A 25,161-nucleotide genomic window follows, 5' to 3' on the forward strand; every position below is an offset into this window, starting at 1 on the left:
TCCATATACCTGTAAATAAAGTGAATGTTAAAGTGATTGTAAAGGTTCGTTTTTTTTTGTTTTTGTTTTTTTTTTTGCTTTTTCATACTCACCTGCTCTATGCAAGGGTTTTTGCACAGAGCGGCCCCGATCCTACTTTTTTGGGGTCCCCCAGTGGCGCTCCTGGCCCCTCCTCTTCATCAAATGCCCCCACGGAGGGATGCTTTCCATGGGGGCACTCGAGTCCTGCTGCTGCATCTATTGACACAGGCAGTAGGACTCTGCCCCGCCGCCGCATCACTGGGATTTGATTGACAGCAGCGGGAGCTGCTATCAATCTATCCAATGAGACCCTGAGACAGCGACTGGAGCTGCTGGGCTCGTCCTCAACTATCAAGTTCAAATAAGAAAAAGGGGGGCTCTGGGCGGCTGCTGCAGCACAGAAGGTTTTTCACCTTAATGCACAGAATGTATTAAGGTGAAAAACCTTGAGGGTTTAAAACTCCTTTAAAAGGTTAGTTCCATCTTTGCAAGAAATAATTGAGAGTGGGAAGAGATGGTGGTTTTTGCTCTGTATAAGACAAGAGTCAATGGCATTTCAGAACAGGTACAGTGTAATTTTGAAGTTAACAGTAGCCAAGAAAGGCTCGGTTGACACTGCTGCTACATGAGATCCGACTTGTGAGACCCCAAGTCGCATGACATGTCGAATTCAAGGTTTCCCTGTGAAAGCAGTCTTAATCAATCCTTTACAAGGTGACTCCAAAGTCACAATTCCGAGTCAGACTTTGGAGACACGCTAATGTTAATGAAGCCTAAGACCCGGTTCACACACGGGCGGCACGACTTGCAGGTCGCCTCAGCGAGGCGACCTGCAAACTCAGCGAGGCGACCTGCAAACGTCGCTCCGATTAGAACGGTTCCATTGTACAGAACGGGAGGCGACTTGTCAGGCGACTAGGTCGCCTGACAAGTCGTCCCTGTGTGAACCGAGTCTAAGAGTTTCATGAGTATAAAACACTACACATCCATTGATAATTCTAGTTAGTATGCAACTCTGCCTCATGGTATCCAGGTGTTGCACATTTCCTGCTGTATACCTATTACTCAGGAGAGGCAGACTATTAAATGGCAGTGTCATCTAAGACAGAAGCGGTCCTTCACATCACAACAATTATCATTTGGAATGGATACTATTTTAAAAAATTACAGGCTGCAGAGAATAAACATATGGCAATTGCCCCAACTTATAACTGGCCTTAACAGCAAGAAGTACATAGAAAGGTGACCCATGTCAAACAACAAGAAAGGAAAGTTCCCAGCTCAACTTACCAGTCAGCCTGCAACAAACCGAATTGTCTAACAGTTGACGTTAAAAACAGGGGTTTGGTTTTGCCAGTTATAGGTTGGGGTAGTTGCCATTTGCTTGTACTGTTGGTTATTTGGTGCAGGGATGCACTGGATACTGTTGCTGCCATTGTGCTATTTGCTGGGTGTCCAGTGCCCCCTGTGCCTTTAAGGAGGAAGAGTGGGTTCCCTCCAGGCAAACCTGCCCTCTATCAGTCCATTACGATATGTGCTCCTACAATGGAAGCTCTCAAAATTTATAGAGATATAGATATATATATATATATATATATATATATATATATATATATATATATATATATATATATATATATATATTTTACACAGACACACACACACTTCTCTTCTCTTTTAAGAAAAAAAGCGCTAAAACGGCAACAAGAAACACAACACACCCACACACTGACAACACAGCATAACAATGGTCTTTAAGTAATTTTGTTAAGGCAAAACAAAATGGGGCATGTATTATCAGGTGGTGTCATACCAGCAAGTGCTTTTACTTGCAAAATTGGGTAGACAAGGTATTCCTTTGCATAAAGAGTCTTTATCTATACTTTATTATACACTGAAAGGTCACATTCTTTAAAATAACAGCCTTTATAAAGATAGTTCAGTGCATGAAGAAGAGCTAGTGTTTGTCAAGTAATATTTATCTAAAACTGTGCTCCACCCACGCATCATCTTCAAAGTCAAAATCACCTATTAAAATCAATCAATGGCCCATGACCGCTACTGTGTAAACAATGTAACCATGTTGAAAATCAGAAAGCCGCGTAATTTGAAGTACACTTGCCATAAAAGAATGGTGGGGCTGCCATTTTTGGCTTCCTTGTGGCTGTTCACATTCACCCGTGACTCCTGCTGCAGAAATCCACTGATTCTTACCACAGGAATCGGATATATGCCCTTAAATCACATGTGTGAATGGTGTCTTAGTTTGCATTTTTGAGATTAACATTTAAGCAAATGCAGAAAACTGTTAGGCCCCTTTCACATTCGTGCAACTTCAAAGTCGCGTGATTTTGTGGGCACGATTTTACCGCAAATTTGCGCGATTTTGCCACGATTTGGGATCAGTACTATTTTGTACGACTTTGCCACAACTTTGGCATTAACAAATGAATACATACACGGTGTGAGGCTTGTGCTTACACAGTCATACTGAAATTGTGTCTATATTATTCAGGTATGATTTGCATGCTACTTAACATTGATTAACATTGAGGTCTATGAAGATCAACTCGCATGGAAGTTGGACCAAAGTAGTGCAGGGACTATTTTGAAGTCGGCACGACTTAAAGTCATGTCAATATGAATGGTAGTCATTGAAAATCATGCAGAATGACTTGTCATACGATTTTGCAGTACAAAATCTTGGGAGAAGTTGTATAAGTGTGAAAGGGGACTTAATCTTACCAGAAAAATATTTTTCTTCTCACTTCCTGTAAGATTAACAAGAAGCAAAAACATTACCATCTTTCTTGTGTAAACTACTAATCCCACCACCCTCAATAATGGAAATGGACAAAGGCAGACATATTTGAATTTCAATCAGGATGGCAATCATGGTTCCACTCTCACACAGCGGTCCCCAAGCTCCCCAGCACCAGGGATCGGCCTTACAGAATAGAATCCAATATTCAGTGGCATGTTGGGGGCCAGGCGAGTGAGGCTTGATTTGTATTTGCACCCAGATGCCTTTCCGCTTGGGCTTCGCCTCCTCGGGTCGGCTGCATGGTTCACCACAACCAGGGTGGATAAAAATCAATGATTTAAAAAAAATTATATATTTTTTTATTTTGATCAAATTTTATTTTAATTAAATGCTTTGGAGTAAAATCTATATAAAGATTGTTTTCTGTTTAAGATACATTAATAATTTAGTTTATTCAACATGAAATGGAGCTTATTTATGTAGCATGAGGCTGTATATTCTGCAATATTTACATTTTTAGTAAACTCATTCAATGAATCCAAGCTCTGCAAGCTGAGATAACATGCACTGCATTAATGCATTCACACAATGTCACCATGTAACCATGAGATAAAACAAAGTTCAGGAATATTTCTTTATCTCATTTGTTTTGCAAATCTACATACAATACAAACTGTATGATTTAATTGGTTCCGATATTGCAGTTTAACTAACCTGACAGCTTATTATTCTAAATAGGAAACCTTCATTTTGTTTGCAAATATTAAAGATTCTACCAGCAAGAATAAGTCCTTACATTTAAAGAGCACCTGTGATTTCAGATCCATCATGGCATCGCTTGTTAGCGGGCATCCACTCACCTCCTGCTGCCATGTCCCTCACCTTGTGTCACTGCCGCATCACCAGCTGTCCCACGTACCCAAGCCGACGTAAAATGAATGTGACTGTTGTTGAGTCAACAGCGGGTCAGAGGAGCAGCCGCTACGGGACAGAGATGACAGTTGCTCTTTAAAAATTATGATTTAAAATCAAGTTGATTTAAATTGACTTGATTTAAATCAAATCCACCCTGACCATAACCCAAATGAAATGCTAATTAGTGTAAACTTGGATGCAAAGATTTGTTCATCCCATGATGCTTTGAATGGTGAAAAGCTTAGTTTTTGTCACTTAAATGAGGATTCTGGTGTTCAGTGAGGTTTGCTGGTACTGTATGGAGTTGGAACTGCAGGATAAGGTGGGTCCTACTTCATTTCAATCTCTGGAGCATTGACTTTAAACACAGTAAGCATGTGGGCATGGACGGATCAGTCTTTATAAACCAAACACATTTACTTGCGAATCTGCGATAATGCAATCTCCCCCTCACAGAGGGAGTCTTTAGAGACTGGGCAAGTGCCATGGAAATGCCATGGCTCTAGACCTGGAAGGGGTGTTGCACGGCTAGCCGTTACCATTACACAATGTCTGGAAAGTGCCACAAAACCGGAACCCAGTGCCCAAAGGTCAAATTCTAGGTCTCAGTACAGCACTCCAAAGTGAGGCTGAGGAAAGGTTGTTACGGATAGCTGCTATATAGAGACCAGCTCAAGCAGCACTGTAGTGCGCAATCTTGACTGAAGTGCATAGAAGAAATCAGATGGAGGCAGAAAGAAAGAAAAAAAAAAATTTTAAAAATTAGGTTAGATTTTTTTGAGCAGAACTGAAGCGAATATGTCCATCCTAGGACACTAGTGAAAAACATAGGCTGGTTTGGTTAGGGAGGGGTTATCCTGGACTGGCCGGCCTACAACTTTTTGGTTTGTCAGCGTCCAATTCTTCTGTATGTGACAATATAACCCAACCATATCTAAAATCCTGTGTCTCTCTATATATGAAAAAGTACAAATGAAAAGTACCACTAATCTGCCCCCCCCCCCACATACACACACATTATATATTAATATATATACACACACACACACACACACACACACACACATACATACATATACACACAGGCGCTGTGTAAGCAGCCTTATATAGTGTGGGGCATGGACTTAGTCCCCCTGAGCCACGATTTACCCTGCTTTTGGCCAATTATGGCTCTTGCTGAGGAGCGTGCTGTGATTGGCCAAAGCATGCAGGTCAGGTGTTTGCTTTGGCCAATCATCATAAAGCAATGCACTGCGATCTTGCAGTGCATTATGGGGTGCTTGAAGTTGCTGCGAACGCCCCATAAAATTTTGTCGAACTCGAAGCCCATCCCTACATCCAAATATTAAATAATTCAAACTTAATTTGCAGTTTTGAGAAGGTTATAGATAAATTACTTATGAATGTGTTCAACCTTTAAGTTTATATTCGAGTAAAATTACAAATGTCATTTATATGCATACAAGATAGGAAATTGGCAAGTTGAACAAGGCTGTGTGATACAGATCCCAACGGGATAGGACTAATAGAGGTTTTGGTAGCTGCTGGGCACAGAGAAAATGAGTCTAATCATACAGTATTTGGAGTGGGCTGCGAGCCATAGCTGTGTGAATGGCTCTCTTTGCCTGCAAATGTCATTGCAGTTCGTATAAGAGAGGTCTTTATGATACTAGGCATAGTAAACAGGAAGAGCACCAGGGAGAAAGGGGCCTGAGAGAGTTCAATCAAAGACCTAAACTGAAGAGGCACATTAATAAATGTAGAGAACTGTGTTGAGCTAGGAAACTCTTATCCAAACACTTTTACTACCAATGGAGTATTTTAATATAGATCTAAAAAGATAACACTTACATAACACAAGAAATGGTATAACTACAGATACCAGCTAGCAAAGTTTTTAAACAACTGTCTGAATGAAAAATGAGAATATGGTTTTGAAATATAACTTTTCTTTTTATACCCAAGTGATAAATGAATGTCTATGTATATTCCACAATGCACTGAACTCCTCCAAAGTTAATATCATGCAATAACGCGGTAGAATTGTTTATAGGTGCCTAGAACAATACAGGGAATCTGAAGCGTCATTCTTGAGAGCTCCTGACACATCTTTTTTCTTTTATCTAGGTTTATAAAGTTTAAATAGCCTACTTCAGATCATGCTGTGTTACTTCAGTGTAGTAGAGGTTAAGGCCGTTTTATGCATTGTAAAATACTGATTTTTTTCTTCTGTTTGATCCAGTTGTTGATTTACATTTGTTTTGATCACTGTAATGCTGTATGACACAACAAGTTTTGCTTTTTAGGTCTGCGCTAAGGGCCGGTCACCTGTCCCTAGCCACCAGTAACTGCTGAATGTGTGGATACATGTGAACAACGGCAGACAGCTATCAAACGGCCACTGCTTTGTATCGGCTGAGTGGTCCCAGCTGTTCAGACACGCCTGCAAAGTCTGCTGACAGCCCTAAGTGCAAATGTGAATGAGGCCACAAAACCATGTAGTGCAAGGGCCTGCCTGATTGCATACAAATTGAAACTACTAAGGTTTGACCTCATATTATATGGTTTTTGTAAATTTGAAGGAAAAAATCAGCAGAAAATCTGATAGTGTGTATGGGGCTTAATACACCACCTAATAGAAGCCTATAGGAAGTCTTACCTGTGGGTACATTGAATATCTCCTAAACGTGCGGTGATTAGGAGATATTCCTACTGAAAACAGCTGGTGACGGTACATCCGCGCTGAAGGTCCGGTATACTGTGCCGGGCCCTTAGAGCTTCGTGTCGCAGACAACGGCTCCCACACGCACGCACGGGAGTGACGTTGTCTGGGCCACTTATACAGCTGGACCCACAAACCCGGAAGAAAGACCCAGGGAAGATGGGAAGCTGCTGGAGGGCTTCATTCTAAAGGTAAGTATTTCACTCTCAGATGTCGGAGAAGTATGGATGACTAACATCATTTACAAAACGTTGAACAAGAAAACTCAACCAAACCAGTTTGGCCTTTATACGAAAGAACAGTCCATATTCCCATCACACACAATCCTGGAATAAGCTCTTAAAAGTACTGGATGCTGCAGGGACCACCAACTGGATACTGGCTCATGCATGACACAGTGTAAATGTTTGCCAGCACACCACAGATCTTCAATTAAGTCCAAACATTTTTTTTTTTTAATTGAAGAAAGATCACATTACAAACAAAAAGTACAACGTTTCGGAGCTGCACAGGGCCCCTTTGTCAGGCAAGTGATGTCATCACATACCTAAAGAGAGGGCCCTGCACAGCTCTGAAGCCTTGCACTTTGTAATGTGATCTTTCTTCACTAAAAATAGTTCTGACTTCGGTCAAGATCCGTGATGTGCTGGAGAATATTTTTTATTGGCTTATATGTAAAAAAGACACACAATATCGTATCTTCAATTTTTTCCCCTCTATTATTGTACTAGATTTTGTAAATAAGCCCCCTAAAAAAATGTATGCTGATAAAAAAAAAAAAAAAAAAAAAAGGGAACATACTTATATATTTCACATTAACCAGATTTATTCATCATAGCATCTTGGATGTATTGGTGTATTTTTTAATATACAAATTATGAAAAGGCAATATAATTTTTAAACATAATTACATTCCTACAAGTCGGCAAACAAGCATACTAAGAATACATACAAAATGATAGCCCCTACTAATTTATTAGGGTGATTTATACCCTTAATCTTAAATCTACATTGAACTTCTTCACAGAAAAGTCTAAACTACTAGCACAGAAAGGCCACATTTGGCAGTTTTGCATGGAAAAGGCAGACAAAGGCATCTCAGTTTTGCTAAACTGGCCTTTGTGGCTTTCCCTGGTGTTTTTTCACTTCTGCTGCCGGCCACAACTCCAGATGCTGATGAAATCACTACCTAGCACACTAAACGCTTCCTATTCTGTGGCTGCTTCAGTCTAATCCACCCTCCTCCTTGGCCTGTGTAGGGGGAGTTAATAAAAAATAAATTTAAAAAATGCAAAAGCAAATTAACTGCTACACCACTGTAAAATTGTGTATATGCATCTGCTTGCTGCTGAAGATAAAGCACCGATTAGCATATATAATCTGCAGGTGTTGTACCCACCACTGTATACACACATAAACACAAACACATTTTATATATACATACAAAGATTATATTTCCATCAGCTCTACTTGAATATCATTCTCACCATAAGGGCAAATGCAGAATGCTTTCAGGTGTATTTGAAATGCTTCTAAATTATTAGAGAACTTTTTACTTGTATGAAGAGAAAAGAAATTAAAATTGAACATCTGACATGTGCAGGCATCCTAAATGTATATAGTGCTATAAGCCTTCGTTCACACCAGTGCGATTTGTCATGTGATTTGACAGTTACAAATCGCATGACAAGTTGCAACGCATTGCTGGCAATGGAACTGTTTGTGTCGTAGAGATTATGAAAAAGGTTCCCGCACTGTTTTCCAAAAGTCCACAAGGCTTCACTGCCAGTTTCCCTCAGCCGAGATGGCGGTGACAGCACCCGAGAGCCAATTGAAAAAACTGTTCGTGTGAAGACACCACTGGATTCGTGGACAGGTAAGTGACCTAATATTTAAAGTCAGCAGGTACAGTATTTGTAACTGCTGACTTTGAATGGTTTCTCAAGGAGCCTGGAGTTCCGCTTTAAAGATAAATTGTGCACAAGTCAGCTCTGAATTTTTTTTAATTAAAGAAGGAGCCAGCACTCCTTAAACACTATGCAATTAAAACAGAGTTATTCATTTCATACATTTGTAATTCTATGTGGAAGCCACATAAGCCCTGTCAAGTCCTTTCTGTAAAGTGTGGTCTATAACTCTGGTCTAATTAGCTGGTCCCTAGCTCTGGATTTCTGACATGATCAACAGGTATTCTTTGCATAAGGTATACCTCTATGACAATTCCCCAGTGGGTGGGGCGAAATGCGTCAGTCACATGGCCAGTGCTCGCTGAAGCCATATACTAACGAGCATTGAGTCGGTCGAGCCGTGTCCTGCCTTCCTTATACTGACACTCCTGGATTAGTGCAATTGGACTGGGTTATCTGCCTGCTAGGCTCAATACACTGTGCCTGTTTTAGTATTTTCGTGATCACATTTTTAATGTACACATTTTGAGTGAGGTTTGTACCTTTTTTTATTAACCCCTTCCCGCCGAGCATACACAGATGTGCGTACTCTGCTTTCGGGTGTTATACCGGGATAATGCCCGCAGCTGCAGGTATTATCCCGGTACTGTTTTTTTAGAGCCGGCGACATCCCCCCTCCCACCGCTCTTACCGGGCCTCCCGTTCCATCTGAAGGCCCTATGACCAATCGGCCTCCTCCGGCGGCTGGGGACGGACTGCAACGAAGCTGTGAGCAGCTTTGTTCCAGCCTCCTAATCGTAAACACGGAAGCAACGTCATGACGTCACTTCCAGTTTACTCGGCTGCAAATGGCGCCGGTTTTAAAAATATACAGTATTCAGAATCGCCATTTTTGGCGATCTGAATACTTTGAAGTGCAAAGGAGAGATCGGGGGGTCTTTTAGACCCCCGATCCCTCTATAAAGAGTACCATGTTTACATCCCTTGTGACAGCAATAAAAGTGATCATTTTTTTTTTTTTTTTAAACACAATTTATAAATATAAAATAAAATAAATAAGAAAAAAAAATTTTTTAAAAAGCACCCCATCCCCGGGAGCTCACGCAGCAAATAAAACGCATACGGAAGTCGCGCCCGCATATGTAAATGGTGTTCAAATCACACGTGAGGTATCGCCGCAATCATCAGAGAGCAAAAATTCTAGCACTAGATCTCCTCTGTAACTCTAACCTGGTAACCATAAAAAAAAAAAAATTTAAAGCGTCGCCTATGAAGATTTTTATGTACCGTAGTTTGTCGCCATTCCACGAGTGCGTGCAATTATAAAGCGTGACGTGTTTGGTATCTATTTACACAGCGTAACATCTTTCACATTATACAAAAAAATTGGGGTAACTCTAGATTCTCTGCTAAAAATTACATATGTATATAATGTTTGGGGGCTCTAAGTAATTTTCTAGCAAAAAATACGGATTTTAACTTGTAAACACCAGGCTTAGTCATGAAAGGGTTAATAAACCCATACGTTATTGATCTACGCCACGTGGAAGCCTTCTTTTCTTTTATGATCAACATCTTTCCTCAGCGGGAGCAGTACTTTAAGTAGTTTATGCAATCTAGGAGTTCGTGGCTGAATCTTTGTGTCACCGATCTGTTGCATCATCGCGGGTGTGTGTCCACATCTTTCCAACCATAGGAGATCGTGACTCGTCACCCTGATTCTGGCTTCTATCCACGCTTATTTGACCCACATCCGCTGGTGTGTGTCCACATCTCATGGTAAGAGTACCTACCCCTCCCCTGGTTGGTGGAAGCACAGTCCTGGGTGTCATGTAAAAACTGGATTATCACTACTGATGTTTTTTAGAGACCTATTAAACATTTGATATCTACACCATCCTGAGTTTTCTCAGAGGAATACATCATGTAATTTATTATTGATGGACTTTCACACTGTCATACTGCGTTAAAGTTTAATTTTTATTGTTATAACATATGCACTTGATATTTTGTTATATGTGTTTTTACTTTTAAGGTGTCCCCTGGTCATATGGTGTTACCTGATTTTTGATATATTGCATGTATTCACTTGCAGTGCACATTACATTGGTGTTTTCATTACATTAGCTGTTTTGCTTACTTTCACCACAAATTCAATTGTGATTTTTTCCCTAGGTTTATACCTGGGATACATTCATGTTTCTAGCGCTACACTTTCCCCATTACATAGTGTAATTGGACGCCTGCTTCCTCATTCTGAGCACCAGCGGGGAAAACATCCATACCCCCAGCTTTGAATGGTGCTACATGTATTTTAAGGTATTCTTTGCACTTACACAGATATAGCAAAACACTTTAAATGGCTTATTTAAAAGGTCAAAAGGGAGCAAAAGTGAAGTTCATTGTTCGGGTTTACATGCTCTTTAGTCTCGGCCATAAACTGGCATATTCAGCAGCACAAACAGCAAAGTTCTGTAAATTGTGGCAACAAAGCAGAGCTCATCACCCATTGGCCTGAATACAGGAAATCTGGTTGTGCATTTCCATTTTTTCACATCAATTTTACTTTACAGCCCAAAAGTAAAAAACACATTGGGGGTTATTTACGAAAGACAAATCCACTTTGCACTACAAGTGCGAACTACAAGTGCAAAGTGCACTTGAAATTGCGCTGAAAGTGCAGGAGCTGTAGATCCGAGGGGGACATGCAAGGAAAATTAAAAGAACATCATTTTAGCTTGTACATGATTGGATAATAAAATCAGCAGAGCTTCCCCTCATTTCAGATCTACCCCTCAGATTTACAGCGACTGCACTTCCAAGTGCCCTTTCAGTGCAATTTCAAGTGCACTTTGCTCTTGTAGTGTAAAGTGGATTTGCCTTTCGTAAATAACCCCCATTGTTTGCATTTTCACAGACTGATTAGGTTATATCTCTGCTCTTTCCACCTGTCAGCACATGAGAATACAGGACTCCTGACTGCTGTACAAAGGATTACAAAATGCTAAAATCAAGTGAAATGTAGGTAATGCTAGTTGCATGACTTTTTTATTATATATCTAAAGTTAAAATTTACTCAGTATCTGAAACGAAAGTAACAAATCAATATAAAAAAAAACAAAAACAGATTAGTAATTTTGTATTGTAACATCATAAGCATATTTGTTTGCAGGCCAAATCATTGTAATAAAATGTAATCAGACAATGGTGAACTTAGATGAACATGAAATTTCCAGAGGTAAAATTTAAAAAAAGGAATTTGAGGAGTGAAGCACAGCATCCAACAAGCCGCAGCTGTAGAAATGGTCTTGGCAAAAATGTTTAAGGCTCCCTGTGACCAATTGCAGCACAGGACCTGTTTCTAACAAGTGGATTTAAATATTTACTGTACTGAGCCCTTATTAAGGCATTTAAATGAGTTCACATGTTGACTCTTGGCACACAAGCCTTTCTGCGTACTGCTAAAGAGCTCAAGTCTTGGCTGCAGTTCTGCAAATCACCCATCTTGGGAAGTCAAATCCTTGAACATCATGCAGAGAATATGTGGACAGGTCATCTTCAATAGGAAGTAAACTAAAGGGAAAATTAGACATACACATTTCATATCGCAAAGCTGCAGATTCAACTAATCCAGATGGAAACCTACAAACTATACTTATTTCAGCAATTTAGCTTCTGCAACAATCATTTAATTTTGATGGAAACGGTTTTGAAGTGTGGAAATAATACAGGATATCTAGTCACTGAAAGAGGAAATGCATATTAAACTGGAAGGATGGTAAGCAATGTGACAGCATTATTCACTGGAAGAGAGGTCACACGAAACAGCACTACAGCTAGTGTGATTGGGTGAGTAAATAGATTTAATAGTAAGAGAAATGACAGATCAGGGCCAGCTCAGTGTCCTGTCACAAATCAGGAAACACAATCATAAAGTAATTCAGCAAGGAATGTACAGATCCACCCAGTTCTATCTGTTAGATGAAAACAGAAAGAGTCATCTTCAATGCAAAGTTCTGTTGTCAAGCCCAGAACAATGAGAAACTAAATAAAATACAAGTGGGTCTTTTCTGGATCTACTGTCAGTAGAGTTGCTGCACCTGTACTGGAACCAAGAAAAAAAAAAAAAGTGGCAATTTTTTAATAATGTACTCTAATGGCACGAGATTTGATCCAGACTCAAACATTACTTTCTCAGATCATTTTAAGATCTCTAGTAAACAATAAAATGACACTCAAAAGAAAAAATCAGAAGTGTTTTATTTACACGCACAGATTTGATCGCGTACCAGAAAACTTCTAAGTTGTGCAAAATTTTTTCTTCTAAAGAAGAAAGGAAAAAGGAAAGCAGAAAGGAAAGGAGAGGGGAAAGGAAAGAGGAAAGGGAAAAGGAAGGGAGTGCATTCATGGGGATAAATGGGGAGTATTCGGAATGGTCAAGGGTGGAAAGGGGTTTTGTCCTGGGACCAATCCTATTTAATTTATTCCTAAATGACCTGGAAGATCAATCTCTGTATTTGCGGATGATACTAAGCTAAGCAGGGCAATAACTTCTCTGCAGGTTGTGGAAACCTTGTAAGAAGATTTGAACAAATTAATGGGGTGGGCAACTACATGCCAAATGAGGTTCAATGTAGAAAAATGGAAAATAATGCATTTGGGTGGCAAAAATATGAATGCAATCTATACACTGGGGGGAGAACCTCTGGGGGAATCTAGGATGAAAAAGGACCTGGGGTTCCTAGTAGATAATAGGCTCAGCAATGGCATGCAATGTCAAGCTTCTGCTAACAAAGCAAACAGAATATTGGCATGCATTAAAAAGGGGATCAACTCCAGAGATAAAGCGATAATTCTCCCACTCTACAAGACTTTGGTCCGGCCGCACCTGGAGTATGCTGTCCAGTTCTGGGCACCAGTCCTCAGGAAGGATGTACTGGAACTAGAGAGAGTACAAAGAAGGGCAACAAAGCTAATAAAGGGTCTGGAGGATGTTAGTTATGAGGAAAGGTTGTGAACATTGAACATTCTCTCTGGAGAAGAGACGCTTGAGAGGGAATATGATTTCAATTTACAAATACCGTACTGGTGACCCCACAATAGGAATAAAACTTTTCTGCAAAAGGGAGTTTAATAAGACTCGTGGCCACTCATTAAAATTAGAAGAAAAGCGGTTTAACCTTAAACTACGTAGAGGGTTCTTTACTGTAAGAGCGGTAAGGATGTTGAATTCCCTTCCACAGGCGGTGGTTTCAGCGGGGAGCATCGATAATTTAAAAAAGCTATTAGATAAGCACCTGATGGACCACAACATACAGGGATATACAATGTAATACTGACATATAATCACACACATAGGTTGGACTTGATGGACTTGTGTCTTTTTTCAACCTCACCTACTATGCAATTATGGCTTACATTATGGTGGATTCCTGGCAGGTATAAGAATGAGAAGATTTCTTATTATCTATTGCTTACACTGAGACGTATGTATGTATGTATGTATGTACATACATACAGTGCCTTGAAAAAGTATTCATACCCCTTGAAATTTTCTACATTTTGTCATGTTACAACTAAAAACGTAAATGTATTTTATTGGGGGGGTTTTTTTGATAGATCAACACAAAAATCACATGAAGTGGAAGAAAAAAGATAAAAAATAGTTTTCAAAATGTTTACAAATAAATATCTGAAAAGTGTGGCATGCATTTTTATTCAGCTCCCTTTACTCGGATACCCCAAACTCAAATCTAGTGGAACCAACTGCCTTCAGAAGTCACCTAATTAGTAAACAGAGTCCACCTGTGTGTAATTTAATCTCAGTATATATACAGCTGTTCTGTGAGGCCTCAGAGGTTTGTTAGAGAACCTTAGTGAACAAACAGCATCACGAAGGCCAAGGAACAAACCAGACAGGTCAGGGATAAAGTTGTGGAAAAATTTAAAAGCAGGGTTAGGTTAAAAAAATATCCAAAATTTTGAACAGCTCATGGAGCACTGTTCCATCATCCGAAAATGGAAAGCGTATGGCACAACTGCAAACCTACCAAGACATGGCCGTCCGCCCAAACTAACAGGCCAGACAAGAAGAGCATTATTCAGAGAAGCAGCCAAGAGGCCCATGGTAACTCTGAGGGAGCTGCAGAGATCCACAGATCAGGTGGGAGAATCTGTCCACGGGACAACTATTAGTCATGTACTCCACAAATCTGACCTTTATGGAAGAGTGGCAAGAATAAAGTCTTTGTTGAAAGAAAGCCATAAGAAGTCCTGTTTGCAGTTTACGAGAAGCCATGTGGGGGACACAGCAAACGTGTGGAAGAAGGTCCTCTGGTCAGATGAGACTAAAATGTAACTATTTAGCCTAAAAGAAAAATGCTATGTGTGGCTGAAAACTAGCACTGCACATCACCCTGAACTCACCATCCCCACCGTGAAACATGGTGGTGGCAGCATCATGTTGTGGGGATGCTTTTCTTCAGCAGGGACAGGGAAGCTGGTCAGAGTTGATGGGAAGATGGATGGAGCCAAATACAGGGCAAGCTTGGAAGAAAACCTATTAGAGTCTGCAAAAGAATTGAGACTGGGCCACAGGTTCACCCTCCAGTAGGACAAGGACCCCAAACATACAGCCAGAGATACAATGGAATGGTTTAGATCAGAGCATATTCATGTGTCAAAGTCCAGACCTAAATCTCCAATTGAGAATCTGTGACAAGACTTGAAAAATGCTGTTCACAGAAGCTCTCCATCAATCTGACAGCTTGAGCGATTTTAGCAGCGAAAGGTGGTTCTATTGACTCAGGGGGGCTGAATATAAATGCACCCCACACTTTTCACATATTTATTTGTAAAAAAAAAATGTAATACCATTTATCATTTTCCTTCCACTTCACAATTATGTGCCACTTTGTGTTGGTCTATATCACATAAAATCCCAATAAAATACAAGGGGTATGAATACTTTTTCAAGGCACTGTATGTATGCACAGTGTATATATATATAAATGCATGTATGTATGTATGTATGTATATATAAATGCATATCTATGTCTACCCTAAAAACAGATGTATTATTTTAATTAGGGTTGTCCCGATACCACTTTACGACAGAGTACAAGTACCAATACTTTTTTTCTTCAAGTACTCTCCGATATTGATTACAATACTTTTTTTTAATGTCATGTGACAGTGGCACTAATATGTAGCACCAATGACGCGTGGACTGTGTCAGTTTTTTTTACAATTTTATTTTCTTAAGGTTTTTTTTTTTCTTTACAATGCTTTCTTTATTTGGGGGGAGTGGATGGTGTCAGTGTTTTTTTTATATTTTATTTTTACAATTTCACCTTTTCAATATTTATTTATTACAATTCTTTTCTTTTTTTTTTTTTTTTATTAGCTCTGTTGGTGGCTTTGGTAAAATAACAGACCCCTGACATCTCCCTTTTGAGACAGGGAAAGGGACCGAGGACAGAGATTCTCCAGTCCCTTTCTCTGCAGCCTCAGCTGCACTGAAGATTAATGGAGAGGAGACAGCGGCTCCTCTCCATTGATAAAATGAAGCATTGTAAACACAGTTTATGATGTTCAGTGACAGTTATGAATGAACAGTGTCAGTGATCACTGACTTTGTCATTTACCGGCTTCTTCCTCCTACCGGAGGGGGGGACCGAGGAGCACGGTGGGGGGGACCGAGGAGACAGTCAGGGGTGATCAATGCGGCGCTGGGGAGGCGTTACAATCACTGATCTGCCTGTATAAATTTCAATAATGCAGCTGAAAGCCGCGGGGGGAGAGGAGGAGAAGCAGCTTTCAGCTGCTTTATTGAAATGTATACAGGAAGATCAGTGATTGAAACTCCTCCCCAGCACGCGCCGATCACCCCTGCCTGTCCAGGTATCGTATTCAGCATCGGAGCATTCACCAGAGTACAAATGCCGGTATCGGCACCGACACAGATTACTAGTATCGGTATTGGCACAACCCTAATTTTATTCGCGTCCCCAGCCCCCAGAAAATGTAGCTCTCCCTGGAATATTTATCTAGTCTCTAAAGCTGGACAATGCAGAACCTCAGCTCGACCACAGGTCCTCTTCTGGGTTTACAGACAGTTAGCACCATTCAGCTTACTTCCTGTGAGCCAAGACTGTCACAGACACAGCCACTGGTGGTGCATCAACATGCCGGATATGCCAGGCTTATAGTACCAAACAGCATATCATCAGTGCTAATAATCTTCGCTGCAGGGAGAAAAGGGGGACCCAAAGACACTAGGTGATCATCCAAAAAAACAAAGTATTTTTTTTTTTTTTTTTTACGTGTTTGAGATATTCTGGAGATTCTCCAGGCCCAGAAATTGATATTCATTTACAAACACTCAGCCAATGATTACAAAACGTATTCCTCAATTGTGTAGGTCTTGGGAATAAAACAAATAATCTGCATCACCTCAACACACTGCACCGCCCCCCTCCAATCATTTACTTTCCACAAAAGGACCCCCTATGAGGACGACAGAAATGTTTCAAACGTTTGGGCCAAACACCCATCCCCTGGCCAGGTAACAAATCAAGGATTGCAAAAAATGCTCTAAAAAACTGCAATGGCTTCAACACTTTACAAACACAATACAAATTTATAAATGTCATGCCTAATGACAGTATGTACAGTAAAAGCTGTGGGGAGGGGTTCAAACATTTAAAGGCTAGAGTTCTGCTTTAGGACTGTAACAGAGAGGCCCACTTGTAATTTCTGATTTTGTTATACCCTGTTGACATGGTACACAACTGCTGACAGCTGTCACTTCTGCATTACGTGTTAAAGATCAAACTTCTGGATGGATGACAAACACTTTGCATTTCCCCTAGTTACAAAGCGAATTCCACTAAAACAATGATAGTTCCTCCTCAAAATGAACCTTGCACTATAATACATAGTCTGCTTTTGTGGCAGCCTCCATCCCATTTACAAAATGCTTCAAAAAATTACAGAAATAAAATAAAAATAAAAAAACCTTTGCTCTACCACTGGGCCTGGTCATCTCACCTAGACAAGAATGGGGACACTGGATCTTCTTGCATGATCCTGGGAAAGCTGTGGATCCAAGTTCTGTTAAATGATGCACTAATACACTGTGCTTGAGCAGCCTCTTGCAAGATTAAAAATCCCAAAAATCCCACTGTGAAGCCCAGTGACTTTAGCGGCAGGAAGAAGGAAGCAGCGAGTGAGTAAAAAGGTGAATATTTTTTCACACTTTTCCCTTTTCCTTCAAGGTCCATGCACGCTGGGCTTAAAAAAAAAAAAAAAAAAAAAAGAAGAAAAAAGAAGCTCAATTCTTTTGGCAGAAAAAAATGCACATATAAAGTACTTTTGTTCACGCGTTTAACTTCATTTTCTGCCAGAAAACTTCTCTCAAAATATGCAAAATACGCAATCCAGAAGTGTTTTTTTTTCTCTGCCTCTAAACGCGGAGCTTAAGGCTCCATTCACACTAGTGCGACTTGTCATGCGACTTTGAACACCAAAGTCATATGACAAGTTGCACCCTATGATTTCAATGACAACCGTTCAAATATGTGCGACTTCCTGTACTACTTCAGTCCAACTTTCATGCATTGTAGACTGCAATGTAAACCCTCAAAAGCCGTATGAAAGTTGCACCTGGATGTTAAACATGCAACAGTGGTCTATTATCACTGGTCAAAGCCAAAGTTGCACCCAAGTCGCACCCATCCAAAGCTGCCTCAAAGTAGCACTCCGAAGTCTCCTGACTTAGGGGTTGTGTGAATGAAGCCCAAAATATGCCTCTAAACATCATGTGCATAGACACATAGGAGAACAATGAGCTGCTTCTATAGGCAAAACGCTAAACTCCAGTAGAAGCAAAGCTTTTTAAGTCCGGTGTGCATGGACCCTTAATGTGAACTTTTTATTTTCTATTATCACTGTAACAGTTTTCTTTAAATGGGTGGGGGGCTGCCACATAAGTGGATAGAATATTTTAATGTACATTTTTAACAGAAAAATGCAAATGGAAACATTTCTCCTTTAAAGGCAAGGTAAATCCATAGACTGAAGGAGGAAAGTGTGGAGTCCTCATTTCTGTACCATTACACTTCAGTATCCAGAAATCTAAGGAAAATGATGCCAGCAAAACCAGTAACAAAAGGTTTACCTTTATTGCATCAATGACAAGGTCTCTTGCTTCTAGTTCCCCTTCTAAGATGCTCAGCAGTGTCAGCAATTCTGGCTTGCTGAGTTTTTCCAGATTCATTGTGTTCCCCTAAACAAAGGAAACAGAGAGGAGTTAGAAACCAAACATTTGGTTAGCCAAACTATTAACAGTGAATATAGGAACTGTAATATAGTGTTATATGCATACAGTATATATGAAAGAGGATCTAATCTTACTATGCCTTCTTTCCCTGCAACAATTTTAAAATGACCAAGGACTGCAAGTATCAAATTCACCCGCACTGCTGATAAAAGCAGGTATTGCACCATTGGCTATAAATTAATAGCAGACCAGAATGTAAGTATCAATGGACATAAAATACACAAAATGCCCAAAAGTGAAGGAGAGTGCAGTTGGATTCCTCTCCTATTCTTCACTTTTCTAGGAAGGCTTTCCATAAGATTTTGTAGTATGTCAATATGAATCAGTGCCCATTCAACCAAAAAAGAGCATTTGCCAGGTACCGATGATGGAACCGAAGACCTGGCCTGTCATCAGTGCTCTAACTCATCCAAAAAGTATTCAACAGGGTGAAGAGAACTCTGTGTAAGCTACATGATCTCCTCCACGCCAAGACTTTATGGAAGAACAGTGATTAGGGTGTACAACAGTTTAACCACGTACGGACCGCCACACGCCGATATACGTCCTAAGTTTGAAGAGGAATATCATTATTATGGCAGCAGCTAGCTGCCATAACCCCGGTATCCTCTTCTTCGGCCGGCGGTCCGCTTTTCGATAAGAGTGGTCTCTGCGGCAGATTCGCCACAAGATCACTTATCGGCGGCGGGAGAGGGCCCCCCCTCCCGTCACGCTCCGATGCCCTCCGACACTTACCGGAGCCATCGGCAGAGGTGAAGGCGATCGGATCTTCACCCTTGCTGGGTATGGAGACGAGTGAGGGGAAGATGGGCCCCCAGCCGTCTCTATAACATTGCAGGGCGAAAGCGACTTCAAAACGTCACTTCCGCCCATAGGGCCATTTTTTTTTTTTTTTTTTTAAATGACAATTGTATTTTTTTTTCTTTATTGCATTTTAGTGTAAATATGAGATCTGAGGTCTTTTTGAGCCCAGATCTCATATTTAAGAGGCCTTTTTATCTAACACAAGGGATGTTTACATTCCTAGTAATAAGAAAAAAAGTGACACAATTTTTATTTTTTTTTAAAAAACGTGTAAAAATAAAAAAAGGTAATATAAATAAGAAAAAAAAAATAAAAAAATTTTAAAAGTGCACCTCGTCCCGCCGAGCTCGCGTGCAGAAGCAAACGCATACATGAGTAGCGCTCGCATCTGAAAACGGTGTTCAAACCACACATGTGAGGTATCGCCGCGATTGGTAGAGCGAGAGCAATAATTCTAGCCCTAGACCTCCTCTAACTCAAAACACGCAACCCGTAGAATTTTTTAAACATCACCTATGGAGATTTTTAAGGGTAAAAGTTTGTCGCCATTCTACGAGCGGGTGCAATTTTGAAGCTTGACATGTTGGCTATCAATTTACTCTGCGTAACATTATCTTTTACAATATAAAAAAAAAAAAAATTTGCTAACTTTACTGTTGTCTTATTTTTTAATACAAAAATATGTTTTTCCAAAAAAAGTGGGCTTGAAAGACCGCTGCGCAAATATGGTGTGACAGAAAGTATTGCAACGACCACCATTTTATTCTCTAGGATGTTAGAAAAACATTTCTAAGACATTTTCTAGCAAAAAAAAAAAAAATGTTTTTATCTTGTAAACACCACATCTCAAAAAGAGGCCTGGTCCTTAAGTGGTTAGGCCAGTGTTAGGGCTGGCTCAGCGCAGCAGCTGGTGTGCAGCGCAATCCGGCTGAGATCAGCGCAGTGAGAATACGCTGAGCCACGAGGATCGCACAGTTTTGTCTTTTTTTAAACAAACTTTATTGAGATTTCACACAGACATCTCAAAGTTCAATTGCCGGCCACAATGCTGGCCTTGCACAGTGCTGCACTGAAAAAAAAAAAAAAAAAGTACTGCATGTACTTGGGGGGTTGAGGGCAATACTTACACCTAAAAATTTACCTTAAAGCAAGGAATGCATTAAGGAACTCTCACACTGAGGCGCTGGGACTTCGGTGGTAAAGCGCCGCTATTTTTAGTGGCGCTTTTCGGCCACTATCGGGGCGCTTTTAACCCAAGCTAGCGGCTGTAAAAGGGTTAAAAGCGCTCTCAGAGCGCCGCTGCAATGGCACTGCCCATTGATTTCAATGGACAGGGGTGCTTTAGGAGTGGTATATACACTCTAAAGCTCCTCAAAGATGCTGCTTGCAGGACTTTTTTAGTGTCCTGCCAGTGCACTGCTCCAGTGTGAAAGCCCGAGAGCTTTCACACTGGAGTGACAGGAGAGGCTCTTTACAGGCCCTTTGCAGGCACTATTTTTAGTGCTATTGCGCCTGTAAAGCGCCTCAGTGTGAAAGTAGCCTAAAGGTAAAAGATAAATGTTTAGTCTATAGAACCACTTTAAGGGGTGAGGTGAAAAAGGGAGAGATAAATCTGTGTTTCACCAGCATGGGTTGATATTGAAAGCCATGTAAGTTTATCAACTGACCAAGGGAGGAGGCGTATATAGAGTATAGAAGGGGTCCAAGGACCCCTTCAGAAAAAGGATAAACAAAAGGGAGGCTGCACTGAAGGAGGTCTTAGAAAAGTAGGAGGAGAACCAATAAAAAACAGAGTCTTGGAGATCAAGGTAGTGGAAGAGGAGTGACTGGTCAATTGTATCAAAGGCAGTAAAAGGTCTAATAGTATGAGTATAGAGTAGGGTGTATTGGTTTTAGCAGTTAGTAAATGATCAGGAAATTTTGTACATCAGAGCGTTACAAACATTCATTTCCTAAGGTTTTTATTTTCCTCTGTGGTTCACTATTCATCAATTTACTGGAACTTTGAAAGAGCGGAGCTAATTAGTGCCTTTGGGTGGGCTAGTGAGGTCTGAACACTGATCTTTACCTTATGAAAAAAAGGTTTGACAGCTTACGATTTTTATGTTAGCAAGTTGTTTACATCTTATTTTGCTTCCAGTCTTGGAGATTGCACTCCTGAGCTCTGTAATTTTCAGATATACATAAATTACAGACCTTCCATGTACAGTAAGATACCTGTGTACAATCTGTTTTGTTTATATATAATAGTTACATATTCACAGGGCTGATCATGTGAAGATAATGTAGGCATCTGAGGAATGTGTAATGCATAGTGGAATGGGAGTGTTTGGGCTGGGTGGAAGTATTATTTAGGCTGGTTCAGTGCAGTTACAGGAAGATAACACCACTAAGTCTAATTACGAAACAAGTGTTTACAATTCCTTTCCAACCCTCAATACAAACGTGTTTGCGTTTTGAGGATGTTGGATGTAATACCGGACTTTCAGTGCAGGCGGTTTCTGACTACAATAGGTATTTTAGGTCTCACAGACCATCTCTTACAGACTTTCAAGCTCCAAGTCCGACAGGATACTAGAAGAGACGGTTTCCTCCACAGGCACATAACAAAATGGGCAATTCCCCTCTCCACTGTCTCGGATTGGACAAGGTGAATATTATGATGTCACTCCCCTGCCTCTTCACCTCGTCCAATTAGAACACACTGATTACTGACGTGTCCATGCGAGTAGGCGATCCCCCGCGTTTACTACTACTACTGTGATTTCCCACTTTCACAGCGGTCCCACTTGAATGCAATAATGTACGCTTTCATTGAGCCAAGCTGGGCCAATGTACTAAAAGAAAAAGAAAGATCACCATGCTTGGTTAAGCTGCTAGCACCAAAAATCTGAGATACCAACATTTTAAACAGATAATACTAAATAAGGTGTAGCACTATATTAAAACGAAATAAAATGATATCAAACAATCCATAACAATATTTGCACCAAAAATGGCCATGCATTTTGTCCATATAATAGTATCAAAGATATAAAAAAGTCCAATATTTATAATAAAATCGCAAAAAAGGATCAGATCTCATACGGCCAATCCACTTCACAGTGACAATGTAGAATCGGAGGAAGACACCCACTAAAATCATAGTGCCACACAGTGCTCACAGGATCCTTATCAGAAAAGTTTGACCACCATGTGATAAAAGGTCAAACAGCGCATATAGGTTTGAACCCTTGTGATCCAAAATGCCCCAATTTTAGCACATCCTCTGAGACATCCACTGGTTCCACTCGTGTAAATGACATACAAAAAGAAGAAAGCAACTCTCATAGGGTAGTACAGTTAAAACCCAAATTTACTAACATAATAAAAGAGCACACTCACACTATACTAAAAAAAAATCCAGCATTACCGCAAGTACATGCATTCCATCAGCATCGATTACATCCTACTTCTGGTAACGCGTGCGTTATGACGTCATCATAAAAAAAAAAATCACTTGGGAGTTCAACTGGAAATTAGAATGTCCTTATAATGCAGATGGAATTCCAAACAAAAAAAGTTTTATGTTCAGGAAATGGTGATCACGAAGTTGTATCTCTTTCAGCTTGTAGACTATGCAAATATGACAAGTGATAATAAGCCATTTCAAGGGCTAAGCTACATCAGTGGCTGCAATTTAAAACTGTTCGCTTCTGACCATGGAATCTTGGGATCAATCAAGTTATAAAAGTACTTAACTAATTATGCACAATTGCAGCACTGTGCCATCAAGCATTACTAATCGGATAGAAGTTCATTTGTAACTTACACCACAAAAGCGCATTGATTTAAGATTTAATGAGCGGCAGCTGGATTACGTGATCATTTTCTGGTGATTTTAAGTTAGATTAATTAGTATATTGAAAAAAATTTTAATTGGACAGCCACTGGCTTTGTGCCCATTGAATGTGTAGTGTAGAAGGTGCTGTATGTAGCAGATGCACACACAAGGTAGGTAATTCAAACCTGAAAACCTTGAGACTCCATAGAAAACATTAGAAGATAAAGCTATACGGCTAGATTTAAAAAAACGAATAATAGGGTATACTATAGATGGTAAAGCTAGCTATAGTTACACTAGAAGATTTAGTACAAGCAATCATATGAAATTCTCATTGGTACAAACTGATGCGACGAATGACATTCAAAAAGTACTTCCACAAATCCATTTGATTTTGGTGTGAACGAACATTTATGAATGAAAACCGCATTTACTGAGAATTCTCCTCAATGCAGTTGAAAAGGAAGTCGATTTGACCCCACTAACAATTAGAAAATACAAAGAACATTCTTAAAAACTAAAAATTTCCGAGTTAAATTATACCAGTGTATGGGGAGCTTAAAGCAGAACTTGAAACTCATGAAATGTATTTTGTCCTTTTCAAACCCTCCACCCCCTCTGCAATTGCAAATGTGGTTATTTTTTCTGTGTCTGTATGTTTATTTGTTGTGGCCCCGTTCCCCAATGCCATTCAGGCCTAGGACATGTCCCTGGCCCTGCAACCTCCTGGGATATTCACATCAAACCCTTCAGGAAGCTGTACCGGAATCTGTCTTGATAAGACAGCCTTCTGTCATTTCTGGAACAGCAGTACTCAGACTAGAAGAGGGAAGGCAGCAGTAGTAGTAGCTGGTCAGGTCAGGCTCTGCTGCACATATGCTAATAGGGACCATGCTGAGAGAAGAGGAGAGCAAAGGAGTTGGTATCTTGTTATTGTGTTAATGCTCCTTCAGTGACCAATCAACAGATTGTAGGTGGGCTCAGGCACGGTACCCATAAGTCCTCATGCACACAGGGCATTAGAAAAAACGAGTTGCAAAGTCAGTACCAACACCAGGAAAAAGCAGCTGTAAAAACATGCTTTTAGTAACTTTTTGCATTGGCGTTAAAGCGCGTTTAGCCGCACTAGCTTTGAGCAGTTTCTCTGCCTCTATTCAAAATCAATAGTTCCCTATGAGAGCCCATTGATTTGAATAGAAGTCACATCCAAGTCGGATCATGAAAATCCGACTTGTGGTGAGACTTGTTCACTGAGGATCTTGAAGAAGAACCCCTCGCCAGGATGAAAAAAAAATAAAGTAACTAAATGGCGGGGGGTCCCCCCCAAAACTATACCAGACCCTTATCCGAGCTTGCAGCCTGGCAGGTCAGGATAGGATGGGGGGGGGGGCAGACAAGCACCTGGACCATATCAGGCCACATACCTGCCATGGGGGGGTGCTTTGGGGCAGGGGGGCTCTGCGCCCCCCCACCCCAAAGCACCTTGGGCCTCTTCCAACCCTGGCCGGTGGTTGTGGGGGTCTTCGGGTGAGCAGCTTATCAGAATCTGGAAGCCCCCTTTAACAAGGGGGGCTCCTAGATCCAGGCCCCACCCTATGTGAATGAGTAAGTGGTGCATTGTACCCCTACCCATTCACCCAAAAAGGCATAAACAAACAAAAAAAAAAAAAACAAACAAACACAGTACACAGGTTTTTGACAAAGTCCTTTAATAAAGCAGCTCCAATGTGCAGCTTCAATGTGTCTTCTCCCCTCTCCGCCAATTTTTTTTTTTTTTCATTTTGGCGTGGGGTTTCCCTTCAAGATCCTCAGAGCACAAGTCGCATCATCATGATCCGACTTTTATTCAAATCAATGGGCTCT

The 25,161-nt window shown here is 40.5% G+C and overlaps 1 protein-coding gene across 2 annotated transcripts in view; it reads right to left on the reverse strand.

Annotated features, from left to right (window-relative positions):
• Nucleotides 1-25,161, reverse strand: part of CTTNBP2NL (CTTNBP2 N-terminal like) — a 133,353-nt gene that overhangs the window by 45,767 nt on the left and 62,425 nt on the right. For both annotated transcript variants that reach the window (XM_073615732.1, XM_073615731.1), the window contains exon 2: nucleotides 18,510-18,617. In XM_073615732.1, the coding sequence (XP_073471833.1) occupies nucleotides 18,510-18,608 (99 nt within the window). In that variant the 5' untranslated portion in view covers nucleotides 18,609-18,617. The remainder of the gene's footprint in view (nucleotides 1-18,509; nucleotides 18,618-25,161) is intronic.

Source organism: Aquarana catesbeiana, linkage group LG02, assembly GCF_042186555.1.
Source record: "Aquarana catesbeiana isolate 2022-GZ linkage group LG02, ASM4218655v1, whole genome shotgun sequence".
Classification (NCBI taxonomy): domain Eukaryota; kingdom Metazoa; phylum Chordata; class Amphibia; order Anura; family Ranidae; genus Aquarana; species Aquarana catesbeiana.